A 14,708-nucleotide genomic window follows, 5' to 3' on the forward strand; every position below is an offset into this window, starting at 1 on the left:
TTGGAAAACTGTTGCGCCCTCTGTATCTCTGCAAAAAACAAGCTAAGCCGCTGTATACTATAAAACAACGTACACTCCACCACCTTCTCCTCGCCCCGTTGCCAATTGTAGCATTTAGCACCTGCAATCGAACTAAGTCTGACACGCTATCGTAAAGTAGTTTACCTGTGACACCTCATTTCTCCATTTTGACCTTCTGCCGTCAAGCGCGGCGATTGCCATAACTGTCACTACGGCAACGAAAGGTAATTGTCGCAAATTCATAAAAGTGTCGCGAAGGGGGCGGTGGGGCGAAGATGGCGGCTGAGCTGCATCCGCGCAGCGGTAAGCTAATCGGTCTCTCAAACTCAAATCGGACTGCCCAACGGAACCAGCCGATACAGGAGTTTAACCATGGGCTAGTGTTGAGCCGGGAGCCACTGCGGGACCGAGATGTCTTTACGGTTCGAATTGACAAGAAGGTAAACATGGGGCAGGGGACAGAGGGAGGGGAACCGAGCCAAAGCGGGTGGGAATGGAGACGCGGGAGACCATGGGCAAGAGGTGAGCTTGTGAGGGGTGCGTAGCACGGGCCTGAAGGGTCAGTCGAAGCCGAAAACGGCGAAGGCTGGGCACGGGACATTACATCACGTAAAGCCAAGTTGCAGTGCGCATAAAGAGACAGGTGCTGAATTGAGAAAGTCACCATCCTGCCTTTACACGCTGCCTGTACAGCTTTGATACGCGTGCAAGGGGGTGCGAAGCTAATAAACTAGATGTACTGGAAACGTGGAATCCATCCCAAGTGTGCTTTACAAATGAACGAACAGATATGTGAAAGTGAATCGGGTTGTCGCACCCAGTTGTTATGGGAAACAAAGCGTCATTTGACTGGGTTAAATTCATTTTTGCAAGTGAAGATGAATAGGATGTTGGAATTGTCGGAGACTAATTTCTTCTTCTTGTCAGGCTTTGAGCAAGAAAGACCGTCCTTTTGTTGAAGCAGACTTGTCCATTTAATATGTCTTTATTATATACTGAACATTTCCTAATCCGTCTGTCCCCAGCACACTTCAAATTTACTGCACAATATAATTGTTGCGTAAAATGCTCATTTATGTATTATTCCAGTTATTGTGAATATTGAACATTAAGCTAATGATCGAAAAGAAACAATGTGTAAGAAATTGTTAAACTGAAAGCACCAAGAATGCAGTGCTCTAATCTTCAGTTTGTAAAGCAGTATGTAAAGCACTTTGAGCTACTGTTTGTATGAAAATGTGCTATATAAATAAATGTTGTTGTTGTTTTGGATTATAAAAGAAAAGATGAAGTCCTTTTAGGTACTCTTCCTGTAGAAAGAGGATTTTGAAAACTGAAACGTAGGCTCTCCAGATCCATTTCTTTAGTAACCTCTACTGCAGGACTTGCTTTGATAGTCTCTACTGAGGACATTATTTAAAGTCCAGTTGGACTTGCTTGCTTATTTTTTTCAAATGGGAAATCGAGAAATTGAGAAGAATAGTTCTTTGCATACTTATTTTCTACCAGCCACAGTACCTGTCGAAGAGAGGAAATTAAATAGTTACAAAATATTTGCTATCCCTTGTTCTATGTGTGCCTTTCTTCTGTATCTGCATGTGTGTGAACATCTCTTCACCATGTTCATATAAAGTCTGCTTCTCAGACTAATAACCTTGCCTTTAATGTGCCTCTCACCTCCTGTCCAGTTTTATACTTGCTGTCCTTGAAAGTGACACTTCTCAGTATGCCTTGTATGCCTTTACTCCTCCACGTGTGTCTCACACTTAAACTTCCTCATTCGATCGCATCACCAAAGCCAACCTAACCACTTCGACTGCTAAGAGAAATTGGACATACAAACCTTAGAATTTAATAATACATAGTAGGAAGATGCTTTGTCAATCTTTTTTCTGTTTTTTTTTTACTATCTAGTCTTTACAGGTCACATTTACAAGATTGTTTCTTAAAAGGCATTCAGTCTTTATTTTATTATTTTGCCCAGTACATATATTTCGGAATATATTTAGATGACTAAAATGGTCATTATGAAAAGAAACCCATAAAATTGGACCAACAAAATCTGTCAATTTGCGCACATGACAATAAGGTGTGTGGTGAAAGATAAAACACTCTCACAAAAATAGTTTTTTTCCATGTGCAGTTATTCCGACAAACCAGATCTGATTTTCCACTTTGTATCTATGTATTCCTACACACCTTGCAATTTATTCTCCTTCAGATTTTATCATATTTCAGTTTGTCTCATTATATTTGCGTTGCCCTTATGTACAGCATTATATTGTTTCTTTTTGAATTTTGTGCTGTCCTATAACACATCAATACTACCAAGACACATTCTTAGTACACATTAGTGTACCTGGCCAATAAAGTGAATTCTTATTCTGCAAAATTTGAACCTGAACTTCCTATCCTTTGGCAGATGTAGAAAGACACAAATTCTACATAACCATTACACTTAATATACAGCCTCAGGTCACGACTGTAATTAGTTCCAAAACTCTGGTCGCAACCCGATTTAGTTGTGACCTGAAGTAATTTCCCCCATAAGATTGTATGTAAATACAATTAATCTGTATGCATCCATCCATTTTCTAACCCGCTGAATCCGAATACAGGGTCACGGGGGTCTGCTGGAGCCAATCCCAGCCAACACAGGGCACAAGGCAGGAACCAATCCTGGGCAGGGTGCCAACCCACCGCAGGACACACACAAACACACCAAGCACACACCAGGACCAATTTAGAATCGCCAATCCACCTAACCTGCATGTCTTTGGATTGTGGGAGGAAACCGGAGTGCCCCCATGCAGACACGGGGAGAACATGCAAACTCCACGCAGGGAGGACCCAGGAAGCGAACCCTCCTAACTGCGAGGCAGCAGCGCTACCACTGCGCCACCGTGCCGCCCACAAACTGTATGTAAATATTTTTTTAAGATTTTTAAGCACAAAAATAGTTAATTATACCATAGAATGCACAGTGTAATGGTAAACTAAATGTAAAAACATTGAATAACACTGAGAAAACCTTGAACAGAGAAAACTAATATTGGAAGAGTTCACACTATAGCCTTACAAACCGCTTGCTGTAAACACTTTTTTTTAATGAGTTTTAAGCACAGGGAAAAAAATGAACATTTGAAAAATCCTTAATTTATACAAAAACTAACCACAACCAACCAAGAAAACTAACCTTGCATGAGTCGAGTTCTGGCATGAAGGAAGTGAGCAGGAAGCTGGGTGGAGAGGAGATTACAGTTTTGAGGTAAAGTCCCTCTGCACGATGCACGTCTGACCGAGAACAATGTACTGTACAAGGAGAGACTGAACTCGTGTGTAAATCACTGGCACGTACAAACTGGAAGGGAAACGAAATAGAGCACAAAGAGTTCACAGTGAATGCACAGGGAGAGACTGAACACATGCGGAAATCATCGCCACGTACGAACCACAGGGGAAACTCGCTTGTTCGTCACCCGAGTGTGTGGTCGTGAACAGATGCAAAGGTTTGGCGAACTTTTTGGTCGTAACCCGATTTGTACGTGCTCCGAGGCGTTCGTGACCCGAGGTTCCAATGTACTGCTACTTTGAATTTGACCTTTTTTTTCACATTCCCTGCTAAAAGAAAACTGCGCAGAATAAAGTCCAAATATCTCCTTAAGAATGGCCATAATAACTGATGAAGCTCAGAACTTTTACTGAAAACTCTCTCAAATCAAAATCATTCTTTTCAAAGTTTATTAAACTTTTTAATGTGTTGTTAGATTTTCAGCTTCTTATTCAGTTTTAAAATTATAAACTAAAAAAATATTAAGACCTCATGTCCCACGAGACGAGAGTTTATGCCAAGAGATTTAACCACACCAGGGGCCGGAAATAAGACAAAGAGTAGGACAGCTACTGTACAGGCTTTTAAATGTTTGAAGTGCCGTGCGAGATGCAGGTCACACGGCACGGCAGCAATCCAGCAGCTGATCGAGCAAAGAGGAGGATAAAAGGAGGGGGTGTTGGAAGAGCGTTCAGCCCCCCTCTTCACAACGCGAGCGGCAGAGATGTGAAGTGGCTGACGTGTAGCGCAGGCTGGGGGGTTAGTGAGAGAAGTGAGCAGAGAGGAAACCCCCTAGTTATTATTATAATTAACTATGGAAAGTATCTGCATGCCTACATTAAATCAAATCACAAACATATTTTCTTTTGGCATCACAGAATAACCGTCATTGACTGAATAATACTTTCTTTTCTAAATTGTTCATATCTGCTTAGTTGCTGTGCATGTATGAGCATTTTGCAGAAAACACATTAAATCTTCTTATGTAATACGCTACTGTGGCTGTCCATTTATCTTTCCAGGATTTTAAATCACCAGCTCGCAGACCGTTTGACCTATTGACCGGAAATTTGGTACAATAATACTATGTGAAGTCTGCTATTCACTTTCGGGGTGATGATTTTTATTACTATTTTTATTTTATTCTATCATAGAATTAACTCTCTGCAGCACGTAGCAGAGCCGCCGTACAGGTTCTGTTCTCATCCCTACCACCTTTTCCGTCACTTCCCCTACCTTTTCATATCTTAAATCATTCTTCAGGCAGAGTGAACACTTAAGTGCCAGCTTTAAAAAAAATTAAGAAAAACTTTCCAAATAATTGCAACACAAACATGGACTTAATTAGTTTTAACACGAAAAGATGCCGATGAAAGAAGACAAGAAGCCGGCTGCTAGGGTGGAGAAAAGAAGAGCTGCTCAGGAAACAGCAAGCGCATGAACCTCTGAGCAAACGAATGCTAAACTTACAGAGAAGAGTCTGAAGCTATAAGTCAAGTGTTTTCATTGCATGTTATCGTGCAGTGCGCCGTTATTGGTATGCAATAACTGCACATGAGGTTATACTGACCCCTTCAAAAATCAATAGTTTTAAGGTTTGAGGAAAAAAAATTGTCATCATATCATACAGCATACAAATTGTACTGCAACTGTCCGAGATACGGTGGAGGAAGGACTGACACACTGACATCAACAGCTGTTTAATAGTCCTTGAAAGGACTGTTTATTTTCCCTTTAAGAAAGGACCCTGATCAGCTCCCGCTGTTAACTTCTTTAGCAGCTGCCTCCTTTCCTTTGTGGAATCATAGTAAGACCATTCAAACTGCTGCGCTGCTCAAAGCACCTCCTTTTAAGCTCCATCAGTGTGCCTGGCATCACAGTATAGTAAGTTGAAGCCTGTGTGGACTGTCATCTCCACAGTTGTACCATCATATACAGAGCTGTCAGAAGGACGCATAACAAAGGTGTTTTCCTGATGTGTTCAGCTGCAGTAAAAATAATGTACATGAGTTTCTACCGGTTTAAAAAAAAAGTTAAACTGCGTGTGCTGTGCAGCACTAACCAGCAGTAACTGTTGCCTACCAGGGTCCAATTTTGAGACCCCTGTTGATGTACATTTTCCTGTAGCCCCACTTATGCTTACAAATCTGCGTTAACTTTTGTCTGTCATTGAAACACTTTTGTTTCATAATTTATTTTTTAAATCTGCTTACACCTTGTAGAGGTTCAAGGGATCTAGAGCCACATACTAAGGAGAAGTAGCATACACGGTATTCCAAGTGAATTTTTGAGTAACTGTTTCCTAACATCATGGTCTGCTGAAGACTTTAACAATAGAAAAGTTCCCTAATGCTAGGTAAATACCATGAAAATCATTACCAGGGCCCTTAAAAATGTGTGAAGCTCTCTCTCGTGCTTTGATAAATCAGATCAGCTTGCTACACAGACGATCTGTGAGTTAGTAGTTACTAGAATATCTTGCAAAAACTCCAGCCCTTCCCCAGACTTTATAATGGGATCTACAGTGATTGTTTATGTAACATGAATTGATTAAACTCGGCCGCTCAGGAGCATAATATTTTTGAAATTAAAGTAGGAAATGTATTGATAGACTGTTGAATACCTAGTTGAACTGCTACATAGAGCATTGTGGAATGTTTCCATATATTGATGGTACATTAACATTAATGCCAAATATTATTTGGCATTTCCCTGTCATGATATTTACTGCAGCAAACAAACATTAAATATTACATTTTGACCAAAACAAACTTTTTACCCTTTGTGACTTAGTAAACAGACCGATCTGAGGATGGCAAAAGAAAGGTTGGGGTGTGAACCAGGCAACCCTGTTTAATGTGAAGGGGGGAAAAATAAAAAATGTGCCCTTGATATTCTATTTGGTGGGCTTTCTTAATTTGTAGTTATGGCACTTCAGTCGGAGCTCTGCCTCCATTTAGGGCCTAGTCTAAACTGAACCAACTTCTGGGGACTACCTGTTTAAGTGTTTATGATGTCCTGGATAGAAGGGGTGGAGCCTTCTCTAGCAGTTGTGGGCGGGGATAGTCATCATCATCAGACACTTCATTAAAATTGTGGTGGAGAACGAAGTGGTTAGTGCCTGCGTCCCCCCGTGTCCCAAGGTGGTACTGCTTACCATCTCAAAGTCTTGAAGGTGCTCCCCTGGAACACATGCGTGACACCATGTAACTGTTACATTTTGCTATTTGTCATTCTCAAATACCAATTAATGTTCACTGTCTATGTGCTGCCCTCCAATGGAAACAGCATGTTAATAGAAATATGGGATGAATGTTTATATACATGTAAGCAATAATAGGTTCAATAAATTGGTCAAGTTGGAATGGTTCAGTTATTCACACACCCTGATAACTGACACATTATGCAATAACTTCATTTGTTTCTGGCGCACATTCTGGATGTAACACCACGCCTTAGCTCTGAGACAGCCCAGTACATATGAATAAACTGTGGAAGCATACATAAAGACAAACTTTGCAGATGTAACAAATTTCATTTAAATGTAACCTTGTGAAAAAGGTACGGTGATGTTATCTCTATGGATACTAGAACGTACTATTAGCTAAGTGAACTGAATTACTATTTTTACAGTCACTAATCGTGTAAAGAGAGGAAGTACCGGTATATGCAGACTTCCCCCTCCTTTGCGTATCGCCTTTGTAAAGTGAAGGTGTGATCAGAAATGCACAAAAAAAAAAAAAATCTTTCCTGTCATTTAACCCCAAACGTAACTCACTGGTATATGCGAAACACTACTGGAACTTTGATTTGAACCATGCTGTATGGTCAGACGAAGCAAAAATTCAGCCTTTTAACAGAAAACATTTGAAGTGGGATTGGCATAAAAAGGATGGCTATACAGAAAATAATCTGATCCTTGATATCATGTGTGGTAGAGGCTCTGTGATTATGTGGTGCCGTCTTTCCTCTAAAGGCTGTGGGAACCTTGTTAGGGTACGTGATAGATGGATACATAAATAAATCAAGGTAAATACCATTCGGTCTGGCTTTTATATATGTAACATATAAATGTTTTTATATAAAAGACATTCACAAAACATAATCACAAACTGGGCTTTGCACGATACGTTGGCAAGCTCTTTAAGCCCTGCTTTTTCTTTGAAGGACACATGTGGGTCAGACTGACTGGTAGGATGATGTCCGACCTGTTGCTGCAACCTAGCGGTGCCATCTTTTGCCTTTGCGTCTGGTGCAGCTGCATTGTTCTTATATGTGAGTGGACGTTTCTTGCCGGGAGGGCTTCTGTTCTCTTTCTCCGATGTAGAACCTTCATTGTCATCTGAGTTCACCTCAGTTATAGCACGTCTTTATTTGAAAATGGCAGTGTCAGAATGGGGGAGCGTTAACACGACTGAGAGAATAAAACTGAATAATAAAAAAAAAAGCTAACCTTTACAAGTACCATACATTTACACTGGCTGTTACAGACTCAAATCAGATGTATGGTTTTATTGTATAATAGTAACAATAAGAGCAGCTCACTACTCAAAATGTTTATTTTGTGATGTGGCATGGCTCGAACCTGTGATTGTGAGTTAGTAGTTCTTAGGGCTCATTTATACTTCACGATTAGAACGTGGACGGGCACGCATCATGGCTGCCACGCGTTTATTTGACGCGTCCTCTGGACAAGTCCTCAGAAATTAACATGATGCGTGCACGAGTTGCAGTCCCAACATAAAGTCGGGGGTGCAGTGTGATAAAAGTTGGAAAGTGTCGTCAAGAGCTTCTGTTTACTATCTACATGTTACAGAAAGCCGCTATGCGGATCCTACAGGATCGATGTAGCATGCAAATTCTGTCTTGGTGCTTTTATATTCAAGCGTCGCAAGTTTCCCATCATAATGACACGATACATTTTAAAAGTCTCACATACCATCTTCTGTGTCGTCTTTTTTTTATTTTTTTTGCACCTTTACAACAGCAACATAATGTACAGGGCTGTATTTGATCCACAGAGAAAAAAATTAAGGACGCAGTGAAAAGGTGTATTTTGTGATTAAAGTGGAAATTTCCGGTTTAGTCTTGAAATGGCCACTTTAATCTCGTAGTTTACTTTATCATTAAAGTAGACCGTCGTAAACAGAGTTGTTAATTGCTATGTGCTTCTGGGGCTTCTTCCGGACCTGACAGCAGTAGCAAGCAGCAATAGATCACCACACTGAACGCATTAAATGTATGATATTCCAGCTCTCTGCACATTTAGAATCCTTAGATTTATACTTGATACCAATTTCATGATGAAATGCATTAAAGTATGTATGTTACATTTTACAGATTAATCGTTAATTTCATTTAAATAATGAATATTGTTAATAATTACACACATGGGAGTGACACGGCGGTGGCACTGCTGTCTCACAGGGAGTTGCTGGTGTTCTCTGCCTGGAGTTTGCATGTTTTCCTGCTGGGTTTCCACAGTGTGGTCAGTTTTCCATCCAAAGACATGAAGGTTTTGGGATTTGGTGAAGCTACAGTGACGTCAGTGTATGTGAGTGCTTGTATTCACCTTGCGATGCGCTGATGCCCTGTCCAGGGACTGTTTCTGCCTCGTGCCCTATACTGGCTGTAATGGGCACGTCTCTGGACTGATGGATTTAATCATTAGACATCCTTTTCAGAGATATTGCGGCAAGGTGTTCTTGGAATTTAATTTATGTTTCAGACAGTTTACAGCACAGCAAAGCCGAACGTTTTCTCACCAGAATGATATCTCTCACTGCCACCTGGTGGAATCTTCCAGATTTACATAAGGTACATGCACAAGTATAAACAGTAAAGCGCTTGCGTAACAGGAGCATCTGCTGGAGAATGCGTCTCGTCAAGTATAGTATAAACCTGGCCTTACTGCAAAGCAGTCGTGATACCAAACTACTCTAACCTGATTTCTTTTTCTTCGGTTATAGTCTTGAATAAAAGCGTACTTGTTCTGTTATACTTGTACCTTTTGTGAAAGTGCTTATTTGATATTCGGACTTCAATCTTCACACATTATACACCTCATGTCAAAAATTTGTCATTAGTACTAAAACATGAAAAAAGTTTGTCTTTTAGGTATGTGTTCAACATTTCTGTCATGCCACACTTACACAGATCTTTGTAGACATGGAACATGTGTAAAATGCATGTGTTCCAAATGACGATATGTTCTTTACCCTATACAACTCCCGGTACCTGACTCCCCGATAAACAAGGCTTGAGCTGAGAGATTTTTTTGCTGCTTCTGCGGCGGTGTTGAGGATGGGATAGCAGGCTGCTTGATGCTTGCGCTTATCGACACATTCACAAAACAAAAGACACTGGGCCGGGTTTTCAAGTTTTTTCATAGGCTTTGGTAATTCTACTGTTAAGGTCTGGGGAGTTTCTTAGCCAGGGACCCAAAATGTTGATGTTTTGTTCCTGGGTCACTTAGTTATTACTTTTGCCTTATGGCCCGGTGTCCCTGGAATAGTCATTGTTTGTCACCAAACTGTTCTTGGATGGTTGGGAGAAGTTGCTCTCAGAGGATTTTTTGGTAGTATTCTTTATTCATGGCTGTGTTCTTAGGCAAAATTGTGAATGAGCCCACTCCCTTGGCTGAGAAGCAACCCCACACATTAATGTTCTCAGGATGCTTTACTGTTGGCAAGACACAAGACTGATGGTAGTACTCACCTTTTCTTCTCCAGACAATCTTTTTTCTAGATGCCCCAAACAATCGAAAATAGGATTCATCAGAGAAAATGACTTTACCCCAGTCATCAGCAGTCCAATCCCTGTACCTTTTTCAGAATATCAGTCTGTCCCTGATGTTCTTCTGGGAGAGAAGTGGCTTCTTTGCTGCCCTTCTTGACACCAGGCCATCCTTCAAAAGTCTTCGACTCACTGTGCATGCAGATGAACTCACACCTGCCTGCTGCCATTCCTGAGTGAGCTCTGCACTGGTGCTGCCCCGATCGCACAGCTGAATCAACTTTAGGAGACGGTCCTGGAGCTTGCTGGACTTTCTTGGGCACCCCGAAGCCTTATTCACAACAGCAGCTGAAATGTTTTTTTTGGGATTAAGTTAATTTTCATGCAAAAAAGGACTTTGCAGTTAATTGCAATTCATATGATCATTGTTCTGTGGTGGGCTGATGGGCTGGCGCCCTGCCTGTGGTTTGTTTCCTGCCTTGCGCCCTGTGTTGGCTGGGATTGGCTCCAGCAGACCCCCGTGACCCTGTAGTTAGGATATAGCAGGTTGGATAATGGATGGATGATCACTCTTCATAACATTCTGGAGTGCATGCAAATTGTCATCATAAAAACTTAGGCAGCAAACTTTTTGAAAATTAATATTTGTGTCATTCTCAAAACTTTTGACCATGACTGTAGACTGCCATATGTTGAGTATTGTTTATCCAGTTTAGGGTTACAGTGAGCTGGTGCCTATCCCAGTATTATTGAGTGCATAGCAATACTTGAGCAGCAAAAAAAATATTTACTGGCCAGTGAATAAAACTAGGACACCTTGCGGTAGCAGCATTCTGGCTTGAATTTTTTTATTATATATTAGGGATGCATAAAACCCCTCCACTATTTTTTCAGTTGAAGATAGCATTCCTGAATGTAATGTAATAGTGTGATTTGAGAGGATTGATATTAATGTCAAAGTGCTTTTTTAAATATAGCATTTCTCAATTAAAGGTTTTTTTGTGTGAAACAGTACATATACAGTACGTGTTATTACATTTACTTAATATTCTCCCTGGCTATTTATGTGTTGAGTTATAGCAGAATTCAATATGCTAAGAGAGAGCTTTCTTTTAACTTTATTACATATGACAATGCAAAGTTCCATCAAACTCCTTTAGGGGTGTGCGTCCATAGCTGACTTCTGTTTCCACTTTCAGTCAATTTTATTTTTCAGTATGGTTTCTTTTGTATGACAGGTGTGCTATTTGTTTTTAATATATTTTCATGTAAATAGTATAAAGTGACAAATGATGGGTTATTATTGTCTTTTGTGCTTTAGTTTGCAGTTTATAGAGAGATTAAAATGTACTTTATGCAGTGTTACAGCATCGAAATTCCTATCAACTGTAGTTAAACTTTAAACAACTATAAAGAATATACAAACTGTGAACAGTAAAATAAATGCCCTTAAGCAATTCATATTGACCGAGTGAGTGAGTGAATGAGCCTGTGATGGACTGGTATCCCAACCTCGAATTGGATTCAGTGGGTTTGAGATGTTATATTAATGTGGAAAATACATTGTTAAGACTTTAACTACACTTTATATTAATAACCATCTGTCATACTTTCTGGGATACTGTGGTAGAACTAGTCTTGTCTGGAAAGTGCTCTGCATGTCGACCAGGGTGTAATGCAAAAGGGAATAAAACAATTTTCATAATAGCTAGCAGCTTAGCTAAAATCTTTTTTGTATTCTTCTAAATCTAGAGGTTACAGGCTAGTCCTCAGAATTTTATTTCTGTACCGGCCAACATATCACTTTCTACACATTTGTAATCAAAGACTAAATGTTGATTTGGCACTTTATCTCCCATGGTTATTACACCCTAAATCATAATATTAATTGCTTGGTCTCATCTAACCTGTCAGCATTATAAGCAGGTGAGCTGAGATTTCCATATTCCAGCTCTTCCCTGGTGTTCCCAAGCCAGATGAGAGATTTAATCCCTCCAGTATATCCTGGGTCTGCCACAGTGTTTCCACCTAGTCGGTGGTTAGAGTAGGCCTGGTGTCATTATACAGTTGTGTTATTGTTTGAGTGGTGCTACAGTTTTATTCTTGTAAAGAAACTATTAAACTTTCTACAGAGAAGGAGGTGTAGCCAATATGACCTAAAGAATCTTTTGTTGAGAGGGCCTTGGCTTCAGGACACAGGGTGGGGCATGACCTGGGTCTGATATATATATGGAATTGGATTTTACAGATGTTACTGTACAAAACTAGGTGTTCACTGATTGACATGAAATAGGACACCTGATTATTAGCATTTAATGAGACCTATGCCTTTATTCTTGGGCAATAGGGGGAACTTCTCATATTTACTGCAGCGAGTGGTACTTGAAAAATCTGGAAAAGGATCTCATACTAGGTTAACTTGATGCCATACCAAATTTGCATAATCCAGCAGGCTACAAGCACATATTGCAGCGGAATTTTTTTTTTCTTGTTGCATTGCCTATTTTATTTATGTAGTTTAATTTGTTGTGTTCTGAATTCTGTTGCATTGCAGGCTTAATCAAATAAGTTTTTTTTTTTTTTTTTTAATTTTTTAAGGGTTTTAGAACAATTTTGATGTGACGAGTCCTTTTTTATTTAGTTGAAATACCTGAATATGCCATGCCTAGCATCAAAAAAACAGGAACGCAGAGCTGCCTGCTTGTGTTATACCAAATTGAACAGCCACTCAAAATCATTTTATAATTTAATTGATTCAGGTGGGCATTCCTGTTTTGCACCATCATCCATTTAATTAAAGCACTTTGTAGTGGATTTATTTGAACTGTAGTATTAACACTAGAATTACCAAAGCCTATGAAAAAACGTATAATTCCGATTAACTTTTTGGGATTGATACAAAAATAACACAAAATTGGGAAAAAAGCATTAACTTAATTACAGGAAGAGTCCAATTAAAATAAGATACAGTGGTGTGAAAAACTATTTGCCCCCTTCCTGATTTCTTATTCTTTTGCATGTTTGTCACACAAAATGTTTCTGATCATCAAACACATTTAACCATTAGTCAAATATAACACAAGTAAACACAAAATGCAGTTTTTAAATGATGGTTTTTATTATTTAGGGAGAAAAAAATCCAAACCTACATGGCCCTGTGTGAAAAAGTAATTGCCCCCTTGTTAAAAAATAACCTAACTGTGGTGTATCACACCTGAGTTCAATTTCCGTAGCCACCCCCAGGCCTGATTACTGCCACACCTGTTTCAATCAAGAAATCACTTAAATAGGAGCTGCCTGACACAGAGAAGTAGACCAAAAGCACCTCAAAAGCTAGACATCATGCCAAGAGCCAAAGAAATTCAGGAACAAATGAGAACAGAAGTAATTGAGATCTATCAGTCTGGTAAAGGTTATAAAGCCATTTCTAAAGCTTTGGGACTCCAGCGAACCACAGTGAGAGCCATTATCTACAAATGGCAAAAACATGGAACAGTGGTGAACCTTCCCAGGAGTGGCCGGCGACCAAAATTACCCCAAGAGCGCAGAGACGACTCATCCGAGAGGTCACAAAAGACCCCAGGACAACTTCTAAAGAACTGCAGGCCTCACTTGCCTCAATTAAGGTCAGTGTTCACGACTCCACCATAAGAGAGAGACTGGGCAAAAACGGCCTGCATGGCAGATTTCCAAGACGCAAACCACTGTTAAGCAAAAAGAACATTAGGGCTCGTCTCAATTTTGCTAAGAAACATCTCCATGATTACCAAGACTTTTGGGAAAATACCTTGTGGACTGATGAGACAAAAGTTGAACTTTTTGGAAGGCAAATGTCCCGTTACATCTGGCGTAAAAGGAACACAGCATTTCAGAAAAAGAACATCATACCAACAGTAAAATATGGTGGTGGTAGTGTGATGGTCTGGGGTTGTTTTGCTGCTTCAGGACCTGGAAGGCTTGCTGTGATAGATGGAACCATGAATTCTAATGTCTGCCAAAAAATCCTGAAGGAGAATGTCCGGCCATCTGTTCGTCAACTCAAGCTGAAGCGATCTTGGGTGCTGCAACAAGACAATGACCCAAAACACACCAGCAAATCTACCTCTGAATGGCTGAAGAAAAACAAAATGAAGACTTTGGAGTGGCCTAGTCAAAGTCCTGACCTGAATCCAATTGAGATGCTATGGCATGACCTTAAAAAGGTGGTTCATGCTAGAAAACCCTCAAATAAAGCTGAATTACAACAATTCTGCAAAGATGAGTGGGCCAAAATTCCTCCAGAGTGCTGTAAAAGACTCGTTGCAAGTTATCGCAAACGCTTGATTGCAGTTATTGCTGCTAAGGGTGGCCCAACCAGTTATTAGGTTCAGGGGGCAATGACTTTTTCACACAGGGCCATGTAGGTTTGGATTTTTTTTTCTCCCTAAATAATAAAAACCATCATTTAAAAACTGCATTTTGTGTTTACCTGTGTTATATTTGACTAATGGTTAAATGTGTTTGATGATCAGAAACATTTTGTGTTACAAACATGCAAAAGAATAAGAAATCAGGAAGGGGGCAAATAGTTTTTCACACCACTGTATTTGGTTGGGACAAAAATCTGCATGCATGTTTTTAG

At 40.0% G+C, this 14,708-nt stretch overlaps 1 protein-coding gene across 4 annotated transcripts in view; it reads left to right on the top strand.

Annotated features, from left to right (window-relative positions):
• Positions 1 to 290: 290 nt before the first annotated feature.
• neurl4 (neuralized E3 ubiquitin protein ligase 4) overlaps positions 291 to 14,708 on the top strand; it is a 115,608-nt gene continuing 101,190 nt past the window's right edge. For all 4 annotated transcript variants that reach the window (XM_039747001.1, XM_039747003.1, XM_039747002.1 and 1 more), the window contains exon 1: positions 291 to 461. In XM_039747001.1, the coding sequence (XP_039602935.1) occupies positions 297 to 461 (165 nt within the window). In that variant the 5' untranslated portion in view covers positions 291 to 296. The remainder of the gene's footprint in view (positions 462 to 14,708) is intronic.

The sequence above is a fragment of the Polypterus senegalus genome, chromosome 3 (assembly GCF_016835505.1).
Source record: "Polypterus senegalus isolate Bchr_013 chromosome 3, ASM1683550v1, whole genome shotgun sequence".
Taxonomy (NCBI): Eukaryota; Metazoa; Chordata; class Cladistia; order Polypteriformes; family Polypteridae; genus Polypterus; species Polypterus senegalus.